Source organism: Sebastes fasciatus, chromosome 22 (genome assembly GCF_043250625.1).
Source record: "Sebastes fasciatus isolate fSebFas1 chromosome 22, fSebFas1.pri, whole genome shotgun sequence".
NCBI classification, from domain to species: Eukaryota; Metazoa; Chordata; class Actinopteri; order Perciformes; family Sebastidae; genus Sebastes; species Sebastes fasciatus.
Genome location: NC_133816.1, coordinates 20,333,076 through 20,357,238, shown reverse-complemented (window position 1 = coordinate 20,357,238; position 24,163 = coordinate 20,333,076). Strand labels below are relative to the sequence as shown.

Here is a 24,163-nt window from a genome sequence, read left to right as displayed (position 1 = left end):
CATGCACGAGGCATGTTACTGCCACACAGTCTGGCACAGAGAAACAGCAGGATTCTTATCAATTTCAAGTTATTCTTCCATCCAGCGATACAATAGAATATTTAGAATTGAATAACATTTGCTTGAGACCCACAATCGACCCATTTTTTGGTGATTGGATGGCGAGCACTTTTGTTATGTAAACTGCTCAGAAAACCCCTTATTGTCAATCTAGCTAGGAAAGCCATCCATCCTCTGAATGCTCTAGGTCTCTAGTTTGTGGCTGTAAAGTTTCATGAGGCTGTGATTATCCTAGAGGTCACCACAGGTCATTTTATACAGTGATGTCAAGTTTCAAATAATGGTTTTACTACAATGAAATGTCTCCTATGGGGACTAACATCATCACACATGAATACAGTTGGACTCATTGGATCACAACATGTGGAGCACAACCACATATCTTGAGGTCAGAGGTCAAGGGACCCCTTTGAAAATGGCCATGCCAGTTTTTCCTCGCCAAAATCTTGCATAACTTGTGGTTTCGTAAACATTCAGCTCGTGTCCTTTCGATTACTTTGCTAAGAACTGAGAGCGGTTGTTTGCTTTTCAGCATGCGGTGCTCTAAAAATGGCCGTTGAACCTAAATGTCAGAGATGGGGAATGTTGTTGCTCAGGGCATTGTGCTCCTGGTATTCAAGAACACTACAGAGATTGTACTCAGATATAGTATGTTCCTGATATTTTAGACCTCTTCAAAGCCCTGGGCATTACATAACAGAGTCTTAGCCATCAGTTGGTAGGTTATCATGAGTCATAATGTTGGTATAGAGTACTCGTCGGTCTGTATTGTCCCATGATACAGTGATAAGCTCTGCTAAAAGGCATTATTGCATCAAAAGCCAGTTGCTCATCCATTTGACCTTTGAACAGCAGCTGTTCTACAGCAAAAGCTGCTGCAGCGCCGTTTCAATGCAGTACTAAAAATGTTGACTTTAAATTAATACATAATATCCATCTAATATATTCAATATCTTGGGTTTCAGGAAGGAAATTGAACACTTCAGATATTCAGTTTGATACTATCTAGCACTGAAATGAATACCAGTTACAATCCAAAATGAAATTAAAGCTGTAAGCGGAGATGGAACGGGCCCTCGCACCTTCCCGTGCGTCATCATGGCTGAGAAACTTGGAGCAGATTTGACAAAGTACGATGAAGTTACAACAACTTACTTACAGCAAAATTACCGCCACGTTACGGCAAGGTCGTTCCATGTTAAGGTCTTAAGATGGTCATGACCAAATTTCAAGTCAATCTGATTAAATCTGTAGGAGGAGTTCGTCAAAGTATGCTAAAAATTGGCGAAAATGGCACATTGAATTAAAAATGGCTGACTTCCTGTTGGGTTTTGGGTATACCTCCAAGAGGCTTTTTTGTGCATCTCCACATGTTACATCTGCCTACCAAATTTCATACATGTAGGTGAAACCGGAACGAGGGGCTCAATTTTTCCAACTTTGTAGGGGGCGCTAGCGAGCCATTTTGCCACACCAAAGCCCGAGACCCGTAAAATAACAAATTTTACACCTCGTCTGATAAGTGTGCAAAGTTTAACAACTTTTTGAGCACCTTAAGGGCCTCAAAAATGCGATTCATTTTTAGAAAAAGAATAATTCCTACAGTTTCAATAGGGCCTTTGCTGCCTGACGTTGTCGGTGCTCGGGCCCTAATAAAACATAAAACTGAGCCTAAAACGTCTGTTTAGAAATAGCTAATAAACATGGTGAAATTGTAAAAAAAACAGAACCGCAATATTTGCCATTCATTTAACTCGCAGCCTGCTTTACAGAACTAGTGTAGCCGTCAGTTTCTCAGCATAGTGCCGGTGGTTTAAATGTGTGTCAGGCAGCTGTACATTTTGCACCGCAGCACCATAAACCACAGCTGACAAGGTCAGTTAAACCACACTCATATGATGCAGGTGGAGGGCTTGTTTATTGACTATTAAAAAGGTAATTGAGTAGCATTTTAAAAAGGGCTTTTTTTTATATGAGGAAGCTAATAAAAGTGAAAAAAATAAATACTGTTGGATTCTCTAGTAATAGTTTTCTTTTGTACCACAGATCAGAGATCAGCAGCCTGGAGGAGAAAACTCCATGTTCTCTGTGATGAAAACTAAATACACAGTTAACCAAACAAATGGTCTGTGAAACAAACAAACCTCTCGTTGGTTCATGTGACTAATATCTACTCGAGGACAGGACACAAAACGCCGCGAGCGGAGCTTCAGATGTTGCTACGTAAACAACAAGACACAGTACGCTTAAGGGAGCGACGTCAGGCTGATTTTAAAGTTGTCAGTGGATATATTGATATCTTAGAAAGTGTGGAAAAGAAGAGAACACAGATTTTTTAATGCCAGAATTGATATATTTGCTTCATTTAAGTCTATGCGGAAGTAGAAGGAAGTTACCGCTTTTATTGTTGTAGTCTGAGTAACGTGACGTCATATCCGTTCCGTATCCGTCAACCAAAACAAACCGCAGCAAGACGAAACAAGAAAGTAGAAAACTCTGGTTTCAGAGTAATCAGCTCATTGAAGCGTGTGTAAACCTGTGATTTCTAACGGTATTCTGGTGTCTCGTGGTATTCATTTATCATGTAACAATGCTGTGATCCCAAAAATGAAGAGTCTACCTTCTGTATTCTCTTCGGGTCCTTAAAGGGGCCTTCTCGTGGCGGGACTTTCCCAAACAGCTTCCACCCTGGATCCCTCTGCTCCACTGGCCGACTGTCCTTCGCCAACCTGGCAAACAGGCTCCTGAGAGACGAATCAGATGAGAGAAACAAATTAGGTTATTATGACACAAGAGCGAAACCCAGAGCTATGATTGCGGTCTTCACCGGGTCACTGTGTGGGCCCCCCGGAGCTGCAGTAAGTGTGTATCTGTGTGTGTCCTCGCTACTGCTGAGATAAGCTCACAAAAGGAATCTGTGGATTTAAGATCAAAAGCGTACAGGCCACCCAGAGAGCATTTTAACAAGCTATGTGACATCATGTGAGTTGGCAGGCCGGTCACGTCCATAGGACTAATAAAACTAGACTTGAACCCGTGACAGAGCAGCATTTGGAGACACCTGCATGTGAATTTTACAAGATTACATTTGAACACATCATAATAATGTTGCAATTTACCTTTGACCTTTTACTGAACAGAGCTTGAACGCCTCATAATAATAACTCAATGGCACCTCCGTTAACGTTAGTAGCTCCGTTATTTAACCAAGCAGGACTGTGCTGATAACGGCTGCTAACAGCTAACGTTACTAACTCTCCTCCTGCCGATTACAACACAGATTTGTTGTTCACAGTGTCGCATTATCAGGGAAAACATAGGGTACGCCCCCTCAGGTGTAATAGCGCCACACCGGTCCCAAATTGAAAACATGAGAACATAAAACTGAAACATGATACAGCGTGCATATGCGTCGTTGTGAATGCGTAACTGTCGGAAAACAATAAGAGGAATCGATAGTCACGGAGGCATGAGATGGCAAGGAATCAAGTATCAATCTTTTATTATATAAACTATTAACCTCTTAACAATCCGACGGGCCTGGCCGCTATTCTGTCTTTCGGAGGTTGTAGCAAGCTCAGTCTTAAAGCTAGAGTGAAGCTACTGGTATCATATGAAACTAGAAAACCTAATGAATCCATTGGTACCATGTCATGTTAGAATTATGATTTTACTTTCATTTCATGCACTTCTTGTTATACAATTGCAACTTTAGCATGGCTGTCAAAGTTAACGCATTAACGCAAATTTGTTTTAATGCCACTAATTTCTTTAACGCATTAATCAGTTTTATATCTAGAATGAAGCTACTGGTATCATATGAAACTAGAAAAAACCCAAGGAATCGATTGGTACCAACCATGTCATGTTCGCTTATCGGGAAGAACGCTAAATAACGCTTCAAACTTACGCTAAATTTTGGCGAGGAAAAACTGGCATGGCCATTTTCAAAGGGGTCCTTTGACCTCGGACCTCCAGATATGTGAATGAAAACTCTGAGATTCACAAAGTGAAAACTTTGTCTTATTAGATAAAATAGATGTTGACAAACTGCATAATTTGCTGTTGAAAAAAGGTAATAAATCGCAATATATGTTATCAAAATACTCAGCATATCGCAAAATGTTTAAAATCAAAATAATATCGTATCATGATAATATCGCATCATGGGTCCTCTGGTGATTCCCACCGCTATATAGCCCCTAAAATGTGATTAAAAAAGGCATCTTTGCTGCTGTCATGGAAGAATGTGATCTCTCCACTTGAAATAACCACTTGACGGTCTGCTCTACATTCAAAACAAAAAATTCCCCGAACGCTTGAATGGAAGAGAGAGCAGTCTGCACATCACCGTGTTTATCTTCCATCCACCTGCTGTTTAAACACCACATGCAAAGCGGCTGAAAAGCCTTCCTCTTTTTCCCCCTGTATCATTTAGCCAGCTATTCCTTTCATTTCTCCGTCAGTGTTGTCACAGAGCTGTTAGCGGGGGCTTTAATTAAAAGCCTGAATGGAGCCTAGCTGTGAGAAGACATGAATAAAAGTGGTGAAATAAAAGCCTCTTTTGACCGGACCACGTGACATAACAGGCAGAGTACAGGGCTGTAACATCAGAGTCCATATGTCTGTCTAGGCTGCATCTCATCAAGAGGCAACGGCCTTATCTAATGATAAGGCTGTCAAAGTTAACGCGATAATGCAAATTTGTTTTAACACCACTAATTTCTTTAACGCATTAACGCTTTTTAGGTTGTAGCGGGTTCAGTTTTAAAGCTAGAGTGAGGATACTGGCATCATATGAAACTAAAAAACCTAAGGAATCCATCGGTACCAGCCATGTCATACTAGCATGTCGTGAAGGAGGTTAAATAAAGCTCCTAACATGCGCTACATTTTAGCAAGGAAAAACTGGCATGTCCATTTTCAAAGGGGTCCCTTGACCTCTGACCTCCAGATATGTGAATGAAAATGGGTTCTATGGGTACCCACGAGTCTCCCCTTTACAGACATGCCCACTTTATGATCATCACATGCAGTTTTGGGGCAAGTCATAGTCAAGTCAGCACACTGACACACTGACAGCTGTTGTTGCCTGTTGGGCTGCAGTTTGCCATGTTATGATTTGAGCATATTGTTTTATGCTAAATGCAGTACCTGTGAGAGTTTCTGGACAATATCTGTCATTGTTTTGTGTTGTTAATTGATTTCCAATAATAAATATATACATACATTTGCATAAAACAGCATATTTAAGAGTAGATAAGAGTATTAAATACTTGACAAATCTCCCTTTAAGGTACATTTTGAACAAGTTGCTTTGACACTAGTCAGCCCTAACCCAGTGGACCATGGAGAGGTGGAAAGGAGGTCGGACGACAAGTTATCTCAGTTGGATCAATCTGACCTTTTAACCGCTGACTGCTACACATTCTGTCCCGACCTCTCTGGGTCGCCTTCAAGATAGTAAGGACAGGAAGCAAACACTGAGCAGACACAGCTACAGGCTGGAGGCTTCATTCAACAAAAGCTGACCGTGTCTGCTGCTGGCTAAAAGTCACACTTAACCATGACCAAATCTAGGTATGCATGTTCACAATCAATGAGAGCCAGCACGGCACCTTTAACTTTATTTACATTCCAGCGGTAACACCTCCCTCTTCACGTTTCGCATCAGTCTTGCATTTCTTCCACTATGCTTACCGATACTGTAGTACACATTAGATAACGCGAGCAGTGGAGAGTATTTGCTCATTGTGAGGGTGCCTTCAAGGCTTTAATGAAGGATATTTAAAGGCCAAGCACATTGAATTATGTTCTTCTTACTCCGCACATTGGAAACACAGAACAGAAAACAAGCAGCTACCAGCATTGTAACAATTCATCTCTTCTTAGAGAGATAACAGACAAGTGCTAGAAGACATCAGACACTTGTAGAGCAACATTTTACACTCGTACATAGCGCTGCTAAGGGAAGCTGTCATCTGAATATCTGCTGTAATCACAGTCACAACTCCTCCTGGAGACAATCAAAAGGAAGGAAGCATCAGCTTTTCGTTCACAAAGAAGCTCTGAGAATCTGATCTAAAGAGGATGATAACAGAAAGAATCAATAACTAGTGAAGCGTCAACAAAATGTGAACTCAAGGTTCGCTTATTGCTTTTATTGGAGCGTTCAACTCCACTTCTCACAGCCTTCTTCAGTTTAGATACGTTCATGACCCCATGTTCCTGTTATCACCTGATGTAATGTGATTGAAGTTTGATACTTGTGATGACAACAGAGCAACTGAGCAAACTCCATCTATTGAAAAAAGACCATTAAACACGGTTGAAAGCTCTGGAATAAGCTTGAACTTTGTGTCAAGCCTTTTTTTTTGTTGTCAAAGCACTATTTCCAAGGCCGATAACGAACTTTCAAAACCAACCAGAATAAAAAAATTCGGAATTTTTAGGGCCGTCAAAGGTAACACGATAATAACGCAAATTTCTTTAACGCAATTTGCAATTTTTAGGTTGTAGCGGGCTCAGTTTAAAAGCTAGAGTAAATACACTGGTATCATATGAAACAAGAAAACCTAATGAATCCATCGGTACCAACCATGTCATGGTAGCATGTCGCAAAGGAGGCTTAATAATGCTCCAAACTTACGCTCAATCTTGGCAAGAAAAAACGGATATGTCCATTTTCAAAGGGGTCCCTTGACCTCTGACCTCAAGATATGTGAATGTAAATGGGTTCTATGGGTACCCACGAGTCTCCCCTTTACAGACATGCCCACTTTATGATAATCACATGCAGTTTTGGGGCAAGTCATAGTCAAGTCAGCACACTGACACACTGACAGCTGTTGTTGCCTGTTGGGCTGCAGTTTGCCATGTTATGATGTGAGCATATTGTTTTATGCTAAATGCAGTACCTGTGAGGGTTTCTGGATCAATATCTGTCATTGTTTTGTGTTGTTAAATTGATTTCCGATAATAAATATATACTTACATTTGCATAAAGCAGCATATTTGTCCACTCCCATGTTGATAAGAGTATTAAATACTTGACAAATCTCCCTTTAAGGTACATTTTGAACAGATAAAAAATGCCCTACTTTTAATAAAACGTCATATCATCCAAAAATATCAACAAAGCAGGACTTCGCTAAGGTGGACAAATTAACCTGTAACCAGGCTTTGACCTGTGGGGAGTCGTGAACTTGAGTAACCTCGTGTACCACCATAAAACTGCTAGGTGCTGAGTCTCAACATCAGATTTGTATGTACAGTTCATAAGAACATCATGTTTCTAGCTTTCGTGTTTGGCACCAAGCAGGAACATGATTTGCATTCAGTCCAGGCCAAGTATGCACTCCACGTGAACACTGCATGTTCCGCGGCTACGGTCCAGCGCTCAAGTGGAACGGCTAGAAAACGGGTAGGAGGGTGCGCGTCTGTATGTTGAATCCGAGCTGAGGCTTTGCACCGTTCTGGTTTGTGGGTGGTCAAGTCTCCCAAGAACGTTAGGATTTCAGTGTTGAGTGTGTGTGCAAGGTGATAAGGTGTCCCCCGGTGGTTCTTACGCTTCAACTAACAATGAGCAGACCGTGCAGGCAGGCAGGCAGGCATGGAAATACCAAACAAGCTAGTACAAGAAGAAGAAGAGGGGAAAGTACATTGAGTTTCTTTTTGAGAGAGCAGGAGGTGGAGCTGCTCCAAGTTTTGTTTTATAAGAGTCAAAACAGAACAGAAGTGTGTATTTAGTCCAGCAGAAAACCACAACTAACTTCAGATCTTGCTTGCATACACAAAAACACATGAACAAACCACAGGCCAGAGTGGTTAACAAACTGCTGGAGTCCTACCTGTCAATGTACAGAAGAAGAGATGGGGTCGCCATCCTGCTCTGTCAGCCTCAATACCCCCAAATAAACAGAGAGAAACAGGCACCTGGAGGTCGAGTGCTCAAAGAAGTAAATAAAGGAGGCCCACGCCCTCCATATTTTAAGTTACAGAGGAAGAGAAAAAGTCCCACACAGCCACGATGGTCGAGGCAGAGTGAGATTGTGGAGGAACAGGCAACGAAGAGGACTGACTTAACAAATGGGAGGGGAGGAGAAGGAGTCTGAAGGGCACTGAGGGAATGAGTAACTTCTCAATGTGAGGAAGGAAGGAAGGAAGGAAGGAAGGACAACAGAGAGAGATAACTGACGTTTAACACAAGTAGTATAGGACTGGTTCCTTTGCGCGTGCATGTGAAATGCGCGTGCACGTGCGCGTGCGTGTGCACGCGCGCGTGCGTGTGTGTGTGTGTGTGTGTGTGTGTGGGGATACAGGTGAACCCTTGGTGACCCTGGTGTCCTTTTTGTAACCCTAGGGCTGATGTTAATTATTGGTAGTTGTCCAAAGGTGTCTGCTGTAGGTGTTATCAGTTGCTCCACAACAAAAAAAAGAAGACCCCATCCTGTGGATCCTGCTTCAGTGAACAAAACACAGTTGTATCCCTATATGTGAACTCCGTTGTATCCAAGAGTTGTCTTTTTATTACAGTATCATTAAAAGTTCAAACAAACCCCTGGTCCCTGTGACCAAAATGTTTTTGCTTTTTGATGTTGCCACAGAAGACCCATACTGTTGATCCTGAGTCAGATAAAAAAAAAAGTCGGTTGTATCCAAGATGTTATCAGTTGCTCCGTAAACAAAAGAAGACCCCCTCCTGTGGATACTGCTTCAGTGAACAAAACACAGTTGTATCCCTATATGTGAACTCCGTTGTATCCAAGAGGTGTCTTTTTTATTACAGTGCCCATAAAAGATCAAGCAAACCCTAGTGTGCTGTGGTCAAAATGTTTATGGCTTTTGATGATGTGGTGGTTGGTACTGTTTGCAGGCTATATCAGCATGGATCCTGTAACCATATGTTTGTTTGTGAGAGGGTGTATGGATTAGCGTTGTTCGTAGTCGATATTAACATGTATCCAGGACAAATGGTGTGAGAAGGGAAGTATGTCATCTCCTTCATGTCATCTCCTAAAATTCTTTATGAGATGTATCTGTGAGAGGGGGTGGGGTATGGGGTGGTATTGTTTGTAATAGATATCAGCATGTATCCAGGGACAAATGGGGTGGATGTGAGCGGGATGGGGGTCATCTCTTGTATGCCATCTCCTAAAATTCTTTAGGAGATGTATCTGTGCTGTAATGATTTGTTAACATTTTAAATTGGTAGATGTGTGTTAGTACACCACTAATTTTGCTTGTAGTCATCTCCCAAAAAAAAAAAAGCGGTGCAATGTCGGTAGAGTTACAATATAGTGGGTTTTTAAAAAAAAAAAAAAAAAAAATGTATGTAGTGTGAAGGGGGCAACCTCAAGGCCTGTCAACCATGCGTATTCATGAGATGTCACTAGCTCCATCTTTTACCTACACTTTGTGTATATAGTCAGCATTCAGCTGAGGTCGTGTTTACCAAACTTCACAACTTTTGAAGAGGACGCTTTTCCTAACGCCACTCTTGCATTTTGCACATTAGGTACAGTGTTCTTTTCTTTGGATGCTTCATTTTTGGCGTCTGTGAACATAGAGCTGATGTGACTTGCCAAAAAGCCCCAGTTTTGTCTCATCTGTCCAAAAGACATTCTCCAAGAAGCTTTGTGGCTTGTCAATATGCATTTTGGCATATTCCAGTCTCACTTTTTTATGATTTGGTGTCCTCCGGGGTTGTCTGCCATTAAGTCCACTTTGGCTCAAACAGGAGAAAATGGCTCATGGACTACTACTAAAACACTATGAATACTATAGAACTAACTAGCATTGTTAGAAAAATAATTATTAATGGGACAAATTTCTTGGGTATTTTAGCGTGCGATCAACTGCCTAAACACATCAGGCTGCTTGGAGATGGTCTTATAGCTTTTACCTTTAACATGCTTGTCTATAATTTTCTTTCTAATATCCTGAGACAACTCTCTCCTTAGCTTTCTGTGGTCCATGTTCAGTGTGGTACACACCATGATACCAATGTTTAATGTGCCCCTATGGTCAAATTATTTTCAATCTTTTCTAGGGGTACCATCATTTTTGTCCAGGCCAGCTTCATTAGTTTGTTTTTTTAAATGATTCTGAACCAAAATTCAAAAACATTAGCTGATTTTCATTAGTTCATTTTCAATACATTTTTTTTTATTATTACTTTTTTGTCAGTTTCAAGTTATTTCAGTGACCAGTTTTTTTTTATTCTTTCTTTAACGGAAGGGTACCAACAATTTTGACTATGTGTGTAGATACACACACACACACACACACACACACATACAGTATATACATATGTCTATATCCACACCCGCTTACATATAGATATCCACTTAGACACAGCCAATGTTTAATGTGCCCCTATGGTCAAATTATTTTCAATCTTTTCTAGGGGTACCATCATTTTTGTCCAGGCCAGCTTCATTAGTTTGTTTTTTTAAATGATTCTGAACCAAAATTCAAAAACATTAGCTGATTTTCATTAGTTCATTTTCAATAAATTTTTATTATTACTTTTTGTCAGTTTCAAGTTATTTCAGTGACCATTGTTTTTTTTTTATTCTTTCTTTAACGGAAGGGTACCAACAATTTTGACTATGTATGTAGATACACACACACACACATACAGTATATACATATGTCTATATCCACACCCGCTTACATATAGATATCCACTTAGACACATTCGCTTACACAGTTATCTATTCTATTTTACAGTTAAAAAAAAAAAAAAGGACATATTTACATCCCTTTAGTTGACCTTTTTTGTCGACATTACTTATTAATTAATTTTGTTTAACTCCAATCCTCACCCTGACTCAAAGTAGCCCACCCATGATCAAAAATGATATTCTGTTCTTTTATTTCTATTAACATCCCTCTCAAGAACCCACTGATGTTTCAAAAACATTTTGAAATGTTCAGTGTTTAACTGTTGTCTTTTTATAGCTTTAAATATAAAGGCTTTCCCCATCGTAATGATGATGTTGTTCAGGTCTTTTCCTTTTTTTTTTTTCATCACCCCGTAAATCACCAAACATTATAGATAAAGGACAACTATAGAAATTTGATTTGTAGACTGAGATCCACTTTTTTCAACGTTAATCCAAAATAATGCAACTTCCTTACAATACCAAAAATAAATGAATGTCCGACTCCTCTTCCTCCTCACACAATCTACATATGTCACCTTGTTGGATGCCCCATTTTAATTTTTTTTAGCATTCTCTTAGTAGGCAAGAATTTGTAGATTAGTTTTAGTTGTAAAATTCTAATGGAGACATCAAAAGAAGTTGTGTAAATACATGCATATACTTTCCTCCATGGGATACATTTGTCTAACAAATACCCCCATTTTTGACTGGATAGCTACTGGTGTAGCAGAAATGTGTTTAAGTTGCATGTATAACTGATATATTTTCTTGTTTATTTTTGTCTTATTCATCCATGTTGTGTCCTTAATGTAGGGGTAACATGCCACTTGTTTTGTACATAATAATAGCTTCCTTTTCCAGATCTGAGGTATAGCTGCACAGAGTTGATTAAATGTAAAAAGGTCACAAATATTACCGTATACTATTTTAAATTCATCATAAGTCTTGATTTCGCCCCCACTATTCAAGAGGTCATTTATAAATAATATTCCTTTTTTCAAACATTGATTCAATAAAGATACGGTGATCATTAATCAAAATATTTTATATTATACCACAACACTTGGCTCTGGATTTCATAACTTCACACTGGTTGATGATATTGGTATTGAAACCAACTGACTATGGCCTCTTCCAAAAAGCCGGATAAGTATGGAAATGACTTTCTCTTTAATATAGTGAACTGAAAAGCAGTTAACTGGAGGTAAGGATAGAGTTCTTTGTGGAACAGAGGATGAGCAGACCTCAATCATTTTGCTGAAAACCACTGCGGATTTAAGATACATTTTGGTATAAGGGATGCTTTTAGTGCAAAGTTGAGTGCCTTAAGGTTTAACAATTTAAGTCCACAGTGTTTGTAATCATTATACAGATAAGCTCTTTTAATTTTGTCAGGCTTCCAACCCCATATGAAATTGAACACATTTTGCTCATATTTTTTAAACAGCTCCTCTCCTGGGGTAGGTAATGACATGAGGATATAGATAAACTGAGGATTCACTAAGGAATTTATCACGGTTATTTTTTTCCATATAAAGTTAAGTTAGTCATTCCCCAAACTTTTTAATTTTCTGTCTACTGTATGTAGCTTTCTATCAAAGTTTTCCTTCGTGATAAGGTCCATGTCTTTAGGGATATGTATACCAATGACATCTATTGGGCCATCTGACCATTTTAGTGGGCAGATTACTATAGATATTAAAATTTGTACCTTTCAGAGATCCAATTCGCAGCACAGTACATTTATCATAGTTAGGTTTTAGTCAGGAAATTACTGAGAAGTTATTCAACTCTTTAACTAATGCAGTAAAGGATGCAACATTTGGTTGATTTTGAAAGTTTACATCGTCCGCATACATTGATATTTTTGATTCCAAACTATTTATGCTCAAACCTTCTATGTTGTTATTCATTCTTACTTTTTGTGCTAAGATTTCTATAGCTATAATAAATAGATACGCAGACAGTGGACATCCTTCTTTCAATCTTCTATATTGCTTAATTGTTTCAGAAAAAAAACATTGTTTATTATTTTACACTTTGGATTACTATACATTACTTTTTATCCAACTAATTAAAGAGTCTACAAAGTGAAAATATTATAAACATTTATAAATAAAATCCAAACGTACTTTATCGAAAGCTTTCTCAAAGGCAGCAAAAAAAAAAAAAAAAAAATGAAAGCAGAGGTTTTTGTTGAGTCATAATATTCAATTATTTCAATTATTTGTCTAATACTGTCACTGATAGATCGACACTGTAAGAAGCCACACTGATCTGGATGAATAATATTGGGCAGTACTAGTTTTAATCTGTTTGCAAGACATTTGGCTAATATTTTAGCATCGTTACATTGTAGTGTGATTGGCCTCCAATTCTTTAGAGTAGTGGGATCTTTATACCTTCCACCTGAATCTTGTTTCAATAATAGTGAGATTAAACCTTCCTGTTGAGTTTCTGTAAGTTGTTTTTTTGCTATATGACCAGTTGAAGGTGTTCAGCAAAGGTGTTTTAACAGACTCATAGAAGGTTTGATAAAAGTTTACAGGTATGCCATCGGCTCCTGGACTTTTTACCTTTTTCAAAGGAGTTAATAGCTGGATGTAATTCCATCCAGCGTAATAAGTCCCTCACAAGATTTTTTTCTTTCTCTGTTAACTTTACGGTATTATCGTCTTGAGAATTGGGGCTAGTATTTTGAGGCAATAAATCCTCTGGCGGGCTCTGTAAGGAGTACAATTTTGAAAAATAATTATGTTGTACCAGCAAAATTTCCCTTGGTTTTTTCAATGATTTTATTTCCTACTACAAGCTTCAAAACATTTTTCTTTACAGTGTTTTTATACTGCAGATTTAAAAAATATTTGGTTGATCTCTCCCGATTTTTCCAGCCATTCTATTCTATTTCTCAAATATGATACGTTGGCTTTCTCTGCACATAGTCTTTCTAACTCTCTTTCCTTGTGCTCAAGATTGTCCAGTAGAGCTTGTGACACATTTGTATTATTGTCTACCCGTTCTGTTAAATCTTCTATCTCAGCTATCAATATTTTTTCTGTCTCCAAACGATTTTTATTTTTCCTTGAGCTGTATTGAATGCAGTGTCCCCTTAAGGTGTATTTTAAAAGCATCCCATATAATCAAAGGATCCGCTGTATCATTATTCACTACAAAGAAATCTTTTATGAATTTGTTTGTTGTATCTATAAACTCTTTATCCTTCAATAGCTTCTGATTTAATTTCCAGTATCCTGGACCCCTATGAATCGTTGTGATACAAATGCTCAAGGTTATAAGATGATGATCTGACCTAAATCTCTCTTTAATCTCGACTTTATTCATTTTTGGAGTCAAAGAAAATGATGTTAAGAAATAATCTATTCTGCTAGCCTGATTTCCTCGTCTCCATGTATATCTTGTTTGCTTTGGATTTTGCAATCGCCATATGTCAATTAAATCTAGTGAGGTCATGAGGCCAGAAATAGCATTATATGCTCTAGAATGATAATTCTTAGTTTGTATGCCTTTTCGATCCAGATCTACATCCAACACAGTGTTGTAGTCTCCTGTCATTATCAAATTTTTTATCATATAGTTTTTCTTTTCTTGCAACATGTTGAATATATCTTGAAAGAAGAGTGGATCATCAGAATGAGGTGCATACAGATTTACTAATACAAATTCTAGGCTATCCACCAATATATCTTGTATAATATATCTACCTGCTTGATGTATTATTGTATCTTTGACCACAATATCTACTTCCTTTTTATACATTATCATTACAATTTTAGAATTTGAGCATCCGTGTGAAAAGTATATGTTATCCCCTCCACTCTGTTTTCCATTTAATCTCATACAGTTGGGTAGAGTGAGTCTCTTGTAAACAAAATATATCATAGTTTTTATCCGTAAGCCAACTAATAAAGTGTCCCCTTTTCTTCCTATCAGCTAAACCGTTACAGTTGAAGCTTGATATTACTAACTTAGACATATTTGATCTTCAGTGGATTCTATACTTTCATGATTCTTGAAAAAAAAAAAGGATGGAAATAATAATAGTGACACCAAAACAACGGGAAGGGGCTGAAAATATTTCCTGTTTCTTCCATCCTCTGATGATATATTTTCTATTGTCATATTTCTCTCCCTTTTTAAATAGCGTCTAAGAGAAACATTTTACTATAACAAAACATCCAATCCCAATTTATGAGCGCAAAACTAAGAACAAAAGATCATCATTTTTTTATTTTCTGCATTGATGATCTTTTGTTCTTAGTTTTGCGCTCATAAATTGGGATTGGATGTTTTGGAGGCCAATCACACTACAATGTAACGATGCTAAAATATTAGCCAAATGTCTTGCAAACAGATTAAAACTAGTACTGCCCAATATTATTCATCCAGATCAGTGTGGCTTCTTACAGTGTCGATCTATCAGTGACAGTATTAGACAAATAATTGAAATAATTGAATATTATGACTCAACAAAAACCTCTGCTTTCATTTTTTTTTTTTTTTGCTGCCTTTGAGAAAGCTTTCGATAAAGTACGTTTGGATTTTATTTATAAATGTTTCGAATATTTTAACTTTGGAGACTCTTTAATTAGTTGGATAAAAAGTAATGTATAGTAATCCAAAGTGTAAAATAATTAACAATGTTTTTTTTCTGAAACAATTAAGCAATATAGAAGATTGAAAGAAGGATGTCCACTGTCTGCGTATCTATTTATTATAGCTATAGAAATCTTAGCACAAAAAGTAAGAATGAATAACAACATAGAAGGTTTGAGCATAAATAGTTTGGAATCAAAAATATCAATGTATGCGGACGATGTAAACTTTCAAAATCAACCAAATGTTGCATCCTTTACTGCATTAGTTAAAGAGTTGAATAACTTCTCAGTAATTTCCTGACTAAAACCTAACTATGATAAATGTACTGTGCTGCGAATTGGATCTCTGAAAGGTACAAATTTTAATATCTATAGTAATCTGCCCACTAAAATGGTCAGATGGCCCAATAGATGTCATTGGTATACATATCCCTAAAGACATGGACCTTATCACGAAGGAAAACTTTGATAGAAAGCTACATACAGTAGACAGAAAATTAAAAAGTTTGGGGAATGACTAACTTAACTTTATATGGAAAAAAATAACCGTGATAAATTCCTTAGTGAATCCTCAGTTTATCTATATCCTCATGTCATTACCTACCCCAGGAGAGGAGCTGTTTAAAAAATATGAGCAAAATGTGTTCAATTTCATATGGGGTTGGAAGCCTGACAAAATTAAAAGAGCTTATCTGTATAATGATTACAAACACTGTGGACTTAAATTGTTAAACCTTAAGGCCCTCAACTTTGCACTAAAAGCATCCCTTATACCAAAATGTATCTTAAATCCGCAGTGGTTTTCAGCAAAATGATTGAGGTCTGCTCATCCTCTGTTCCACAAAGAACTCTATCCTTACCTCCAGTTAACTGCTTTTCAGTTCACTATATTAAAGAGAAAGTCATTTCCATACTTATCCGGCTTTTTGGAAGAGGCCATAGTCAGTTGGTTTCAATACCAATATCATCAACCAGAGTGAAGTTATGAAATCCAGAGCCAAGTGTTGTGGTATAATAGAAATATTTTGATTAATGATCACCGTATCTTTATTGAATCAATGTTTGAAAAAAGGAATATTATTTATAAATGACCTCTTGAATAGTGGGGGCGAAATCAAGACTTATGATGAATTTAAAATAGTATACGGTAATGTTTGTGACCTTTTTACATTTAATCAACTCTGTGCAGCTATACCTCAGATCTGGAAAAGGAAGCTATTATTATGTACAAAACAAGTGGCATGTTACCCCTACATTAAGGACACAACATGGATGAATAAGACAAAAATAAACAAGAAAATATATCAGTTATACATGCAACTTAAACACATTTCTGCTACACCAGTAGCTATCCAGTCAAAAATGGGGGTATTTGTTAGACAAATGTATCCCATGGAGGAAAGTATATGCATGTATTTACACAACTTCTTTTGATGTCTCCATTAGAATTTTACAACTAAAACTAATCTACAAATTCTTGCCTACTAAGAGAATGCTAAAAAAAATTAAAATGGGGCATCCAACAAGGTGACATATGTAGATTGTGTGAGGAGGAAGAGGAGTCAGACATTCATTTATTTTTGGTATTGTAAGGAAGTTGCATTATTTTGGATTAACGTTGAAAAAAGTGGATCTCAGTCTACAAATCAAATTTCTATAGTTGTCCTTTATCTATAATGTTTGGTGATTTACGGGGTGATGAAAAAAAAAAAAGGAAAAGACCTGAACAACATCATCATTACGATGGGGAAAGCATTTATATTTAAAGCTATAAAAAGACAACAGTTAAACACTGAACATTTCAAAATGTTTTTGAAACATCAGTGGGTTCTTGAGAGGGATGTTAATAGAAATAAAAGAACAGAATATCATTTTTGATCATGGGTGGGCTACTTTGAGTCAGGGTGAGGATTGGAGTTAAACAAAATTAATTAATAAGTAATGTCGACAAAAAAGGTCAACTAAAGGGATGTAAATATGTCCTTTTTTTTTTTTTTATCTGTAAAATAGAATAGATAACTGTGTAAGCGAATGTGTCTAAGTGGATATCTATATGTAAGCGGGTGTGGATATAGACATATGTATATACTGTATGTGTGTGTGTGTGTATCTACATACATAGTCAAAATTGTTGGTACCCTTCCGTTAAAGAAAGAATAAAAAAAAACAATGGTCACTGAAATAACTTGAAACTGACAAAAAAGTAATAATAAAAAAAAATGTATTGAAAATGAACTAATGAAAATCAGCTAATGTTTTTGAATTTTGGTTCAGAATCATTTAAAAAAACAAACTAATGAAGCTGGCCTGGACAAAAATGATGGTACCCCTAGAAAAGATTGAAAATAATTTGACCATAGGGACACATTAAACATTGGTATCATGGTGTGTACCACACTGAACATGGACCACAGAAAGCTAAGGAGAGAGTTGTCTCAGGATATTAGAAAGAAAATTATAGACAAGCATGTTAAAGGTAAAAGCTATAAGACCATCTCCAAGCAGCCTGATGTGTTTAGGCAGTTGATCGCACGCTAAAATACCCAAGAAATTTGTCCCATTAATAATTATTTTTCTAACAATGCTAGTTAGTTCTATAGTATTCATAGTGTTTTAGTAGTAGTCCATGAGCCATTTTCTCCTGTTTGAGCCAAAGTGGACTTAATGGCAGACAACCCCGGAGGACACCAAATCATAAAAAAGTGAGACTGGAATATGCCAAAATGCATATTGACAAGCCACAAAGCTTCTTGGAGAATGTCTTTTGGACAGATGAGACAAAACTGGGGCTTTTTGGCAAGTCACATCAGCTCTATGTTCACAGACGCCAAAAATGAAGCATCCAAAGAAAAGAACACTGTACCTAATGTGCAAAATGCAAGAGTGGCGTTAGGAAAAGCGTCCTCTTCAAAAGTTGTGAAGTTTGGTAAACACGACCTCAGCTGAATGCTGACTATATACACAAAGTGTAGGTAAAAGATGGAGCTAGTGACATCTCATGAATACGCATGGTTGACAGGCCTTGAGGTTGCCCCATTCACACTACATACATTTTTTTTTTTTTTTTTTTAAAAACCCACTATATTGTAACTCTACCGACATTGCACCGCTTTTTTTTTTTTTGGGAGATGACTACAAGCAAAATTAGTGGTGTACTAACACACATCTACCAATTTAAAATGTTAACAAATCATTACAGCACAGATACATCTCCTAAAGAATTTTAGGAGATGGCATACAAGAGATGACCCCCATCCCGCTCACATCCACCCCATTTGTCCCTGGATACATGCTGATATCTATTACAAACAATACCACCCCATACCCCACCCCCTCTCACAGATACATCTCATAAAGAATTTTAGGAGATGACATGAAGGAGATGACATACTTCCCTTCTCACACCATTTGTCCTGGATACATGTTAATATCGACTACGAACAACGCTAATCCATACACTCTCTCACAAACAAACATATGGTTACAGGATCCATGCTGATATAGCCTGCAAACAGTACCAACCACCACATCATCAAAAGCCATAAACATTTTGACCACAGCACACTAGGGTTTGCTTGATCTTTTATGGGCACTGTAATAAAAAAGACACCTCTTGGATACAACGGAGTTCACATATAGGGATACAACTGTGTTTTGTTCACTGAAGCAGTATCCACAGGAGGGGGTCTTCTTTTGTTTACGGAGCAACTGATAACATCTTGGATACAACCGACTTTTTTTTTTATCTGACTCAGGATCAACAGTATGGGTCTTCTGTGGCAACATCAAAAAGCAAAAACATTTTGGTCACAGGGACCAGGGGTTTGTTTGAACTTTTAATGATACTGTAATAAAAAGACAACTCTTGGATACAACGGAGTTCACATATAGGGATACAACTGTGTTTTGTTCACTGAAGCAGGATCCACAGGATGGGGTCTTCTTTTTTTTGTTGTGGAGCAACTGATAACACCTACAGCAGACACCTTTGGACAACTACCAATAATTAACATCAGCCCTAGGGTTACAAAAAGGACACCAGGGTCACCAAGGGTTCACCTGTATCCCCACACACACACACGCACGCGCGCGTGCACACGCACGCTCATGTGCACACGCACGCTCACGTGCACGCGCATTTCACATGCACGCGCAAAGGAACCAGTCCTATACTACTAACACATGATGTTCATTTATTCACCAGGTACACTAGATACTTGGGTCAGCAGTCTGGTTCCAAAGTGTGACTAGGTGTTGTAAAATCTTCCTCCACCGTTCATTCAAGAAAAGCTCAATAGAAAGTGGAATGTGACGACCGCTCACTGAGTAATGGGAGTGTGAAACCGACTTTCACCATCATCAACAGAGCTCAGAACTGCTATATGTAAATTAACACGAGAAGAGAAGTAGAAACTGGGTAAATAGAAACTGGTAATGAAGGATCTGGTGGCGACTCACAAGTCATTCTGGGTTTGTTTGATCACTTTCAATAGGTTGATTTATGACCTAGTAGCTCGCTGCTCTGCTCTCCTGGCTGAGTCCTGGTTTGGCTTTTTGTTTGTTTATTTGTTTTGCACAATTTAAGACTATACAACATAACAAAAAATAAATAAATAAATGATTGATATACAGTGCAGGAAGAGGCTGCACTTAGTACGGTTTCTTTAAAATTTCTAAAACTTTTATTTTACAGTATTTAAAACGCTGAATGGAGCTGGTTTCTTCTTTCATTTTTTTATTCTCGTTTATCTGAAGAAGGCTCTCCTTTATGACGGCCATTGTAGGTAGAAAAAAAGTACATATATATATATATATATATATATATATAAAATATATATATATATAAAATATACATACACCTTCTAAATATATATCCTTTTTTCCCCCCAAAAATATAAATCCTTTTTTTCCCCAAAAATATATATCCTTTTTTTTTTCCAAAATATATATCCTTTTTTTTTTTCCAAAAATATATATCCTTTTTTTTTTCCAAAAATATATATCCTTTTTTTTCCCCAAAATATATATACTTTTTGTTTTTTCCAAAATATATATACTTTTTTGTATATATATATATATATATATATATATATATATATATATATATGGAGCTGGGGGGAGGGGGGTTAAGGTCAGAGAATTTCCAAGATTAAAATCACGCTGCCGTAAAGTGGCCATTGCCATCGGTGCCATTGTATTGGAGCCGTTTTGCGAGTACGAGTACATGAGCACAGTATCGGACCCACTACTGGTATCGGTATCGGTGCATCCCTACTTGCTGACATCACCACCTTACAGAAGAAAAGGCGGGACTTCAAGCGAGGTGTTTCAGGCAATTCAGGAGCAGTGGAACAACTAACTTTGCAGACCTTTTACATGCACAAAACACGAAACATTAAAGGAAAGCACAAAAGCATAATAGGTCCCCTTTAATAAATTAATAAAATGGTTGCATTAATTTTCGTTTCAGCTCTACAAAAGAGGTGTTGTGTGCATAATGCGCCGGCCCTACTGGTATATATATTTAAAAACACTGGCTGGGCCACAGTAATCACAGACAGGATGAAGTGCGGCAGCATCATTATCTGAGAGGTAAAATAATACTGTTCCCCGGCTGCTACGTCTGCAATATACATGTACCTATCTAAAGAGGAAGGAACACCACACTCCCAATCATACACACACAGAATAGGGAAATAACACTTAAGATGTAACAGCATGACAGGATCCTCTTTACCAACAGCAGCAGCAGTGTGAACCCTTGAATGATGCAGCCTCTCTATGGGCCAATCAGTAACTCCAAAGCTAAACTTGGGTTGGGTTATGTTCTAGGTGAGCTGTAATATGCAAGAGTGGTGGGAGGGGTGAGGGATGTGTTGGCTAAAGCCAGGTTTGTAAAGCCACTTTGAGCAATGCCTACTTCTCTAAGGCCTTCGACAGAGAGTCCGTTATGAGAGGAAGTTCAGAACGGATCTTTATCTCACTGAGGCTGCCTTCAATGCAGCTTTTTTCTATGTTTGGGCCACTAATGGCACCAAAACATGAAGGATAATCTATACGTTCTCTCTTGTTGTAACCTGATATGCAGATAGATGAAAAGACATTCTAACAAATGTTTAAAGTAGGGATGCACCGATACCAGTATTGGGTCCGATAATGTACTCGTACTCGCAAAACGGCTCCGATACAACGGCACCGATACCACTTTACTTTTGCTCCACCTCCCAACGGTGTGGGCGAGGCGGGCCGGTGGGGCACCCGACCCAGCTGGGCCGGGATCCCTCCTCAGCCAGCGCGCGCCAGCCCTCACTTTCATTGCGCCACAGGGTTTTGCTTGCACCCTCTGACTCGCACGTGCATTAGATTCCTTGGTCCGCCGCAGACCCCTGGCGCCTTTTACGTGGGCCGCGGCACGACACGGTTGGGGCGCACTGAGGACAGTCTGCCCCGGTCGACAGTCGCACCGGAAGCATGGAGCCCCGTCACGGTGCGGCAAGGTCCGGGCGGGGAGCGCTGTAAAGCTGCGGCCGCGAGCCACCTTCGCCCCGTGCATTTCTAAGCCGACCTAGAGCCGGTCGCGGCGCACCGTCTCGTATGCGGGACTCCCCAGCCTGCCGTGTGACGCTCACACCCTCCAGCTGGCTGTTAATGAGGGTCTTTTGGCACAGAGAAGTACTCGTATCGGGACTCGGTATCGGCGAGTACCCAAATGTAAGTACTTCTACTCGGTCTCGGTACATCCCTAGTTGACACCTATTTTAACAAACCCCTGCAACTTGTGGAGCCAAGTTAAAATAATGAATGATCGTGACGTGATGAAGAGAATGGAGCTTGGATGCATTTGTAGTTTGACTCGAGCTCAACAGCCGTCTAAATAAAACAAGAGTTATCATTTAGAGCCGTATCTGAACGTACCTGTTGAATAAGCTCGCCAGAGGTCCCAGTTTCTTTTGTCGGCCATCCTCTTCGCCGGACCCCGGCTGCAGTCGTACAGGACTCCATAAGTCTCTGGGGCTTCCCGGTGACGACGTCAACGTCGCGTCTGAGAAATGATCGCCACCGCTTTCATCCGTCGTTAAGGTAACAATGGCGCTGGAGTCAGAAGTCGCAGTGAAATCCAGGATGTCCTCGTTGGAGACCGACAGCTCGGTGCTCATGCTGGACACGGAGATGTCATCGCTGCGGTTTAAAGATCCGCCCCCGAGACCCGTCCCCGTGGTGGCGGATAATCTGAGGGCGGGGCTAAAGAGGCGGATGGAGTCGTAACCGCTGCGGGGGAAGGTGGAGGATTTGCGGATGCTGCCGTCAGAGGGGTCATCATCTAACGTTAAAGTGGCGGGAGATAAAGAGTCCGAGAGAAAGCCTCCGTCACCTGGGCGCTGGTGGCTGTGGAGGATGGGCTCAGGAGGGTTGATCTCCAGGGTCGGGATACCCGAGTCCTGGGAAGTCAGGCTGTGGCTGTCCTGGTTCAGGTCTGAGTAGCTTTTCTGGGGGCTGCAGTAGTAGATGGGGGTGGAGGAGCAGGACGGGGTGGTGCTGGATTCATGGTTTTGGTGGTTGGTGTGATCGTGGAGGTCAGAGGCAGTCGGGTCGGTCGCTACGCAGCCGTTCTCCACTACGGCTACTCCAGACACACCTTCAAAAAACAATACCAGAATCAATTAGTTTCATTTTTAGACAATTTTTATACCCTAGTTTTCTACTGACCAACATTTCATTAACTCAAATAAGTCAATATTCTTTGATTGTGAAAGTTAACTATTATGTTTCAATGTGACTTTGTGTTTCTGTACTTATTTTCTGATGCCTTTGCTCTTTTATTTAACCCTCCGAGACCCACAATAGACCTGTTTGTTTCTTTTTTTAGGGGAGTACAGGGGGTCTTTAGGGGAGATAGCAGGTCAGCAGTAGATGTCACATAGAAGTGGTGTACATCATCTGAAAGCTGGAAACCTGAAGATTAATTTAAGATGCAGCTCAGCACAGTGTGTCAAGTTGATGGTCATCCCCATGCTCTATTATGTTTCATAAGTTGTTGCAGCAATTTTTGGGTTGATACCAATTTAACAATTTTTTAACACTAAAGAATTGATTAAAATGATCAATAATCCCTCCTAAATACCACATTAAGACACCAAGACCTTGAGGAACACCATAGAAAAAGCCATGCTGTGATTTGGGATCAAAAACTTTTGACATTTAAGATTTCTGCAAGAATTGCATTTTTCAGCGATTGGATGGCGAGCACTTCTGTTGTGTAAACTGCTCAGAAACCCCCTTATTGTCAATCTAGCTAGGAAAGCCATCCATCCTCTGAATGCTCTAGGTCTCTAGTTTGTGGCTGTAAAGTTTCATGAGGCTGTGATTATCCTAGAGGTCACCACAGGTCATTTTATACAGAGAGGCCAAGTTTAAAAAAAAAAAAGAAATGGTCTCACTACAATGAGATGTCTCCTATGAGGACTAACATCATCACACATGAATACAGTTGGGCTCATTGGATCCACAAGAGTCTCCGCTTTACAGTGATACCCAATTTATGTAATTCAAAGACTGTTTAGGGACCCCAGTATGCAGAAATATTCAGCTATATCATTTTAGAATAGGCGAAAATAACACATTTATACGGCATGTGATTATCATAAAGTGGGCATGTCTGTAAAGGGGAGACTCGTGGGTACCCATAGAACCCATTTTCATCCACATATCTGGAGGTCAGAGGTCAAGGGACCCCTTTGAAAATGACCATGCCAGTTTTTCCTTGCCAAAAGCTTTGGAGCGTTATTTAACCTCCTTCCCGACAAGCTATTGATTGAT

General features: G+C 39.0%; 1 protein-coding gene across 2 annotated transcripts in view; it reads right to left on the bottom strand.

Moving 5' to 3' along the window:
* tbc1d14 (TBC1 domain family, member 14) overlaps positions 1-24,163 on the bottom strand; it is a 51,883-nt gene that overhangs the window by 23,880 nt on the left and 3,840 nt on the right. The window contains exons 3-4 of one of the 2 annotated variants that reach the window (XM_074624789.1): positions 22,262-22,982; positions 2,681-2,804 (exon numbers count right to left, since the gene is read on the bottom strand). In XM_074624789.1, coding sequence (XP_074480890.1) covers positions 2,681-2,804; positions 22,262-22,982 — 845 coding nt within the window. Of the gene's footprint in view, positions 1-2,680; positions 2,805-7,910; positions 8,142-22,261; positions 22,983-24,163 lie in introns of those variants that run through there. The other variant, XM_074624790.1, reaches the window with a different exon arrangement.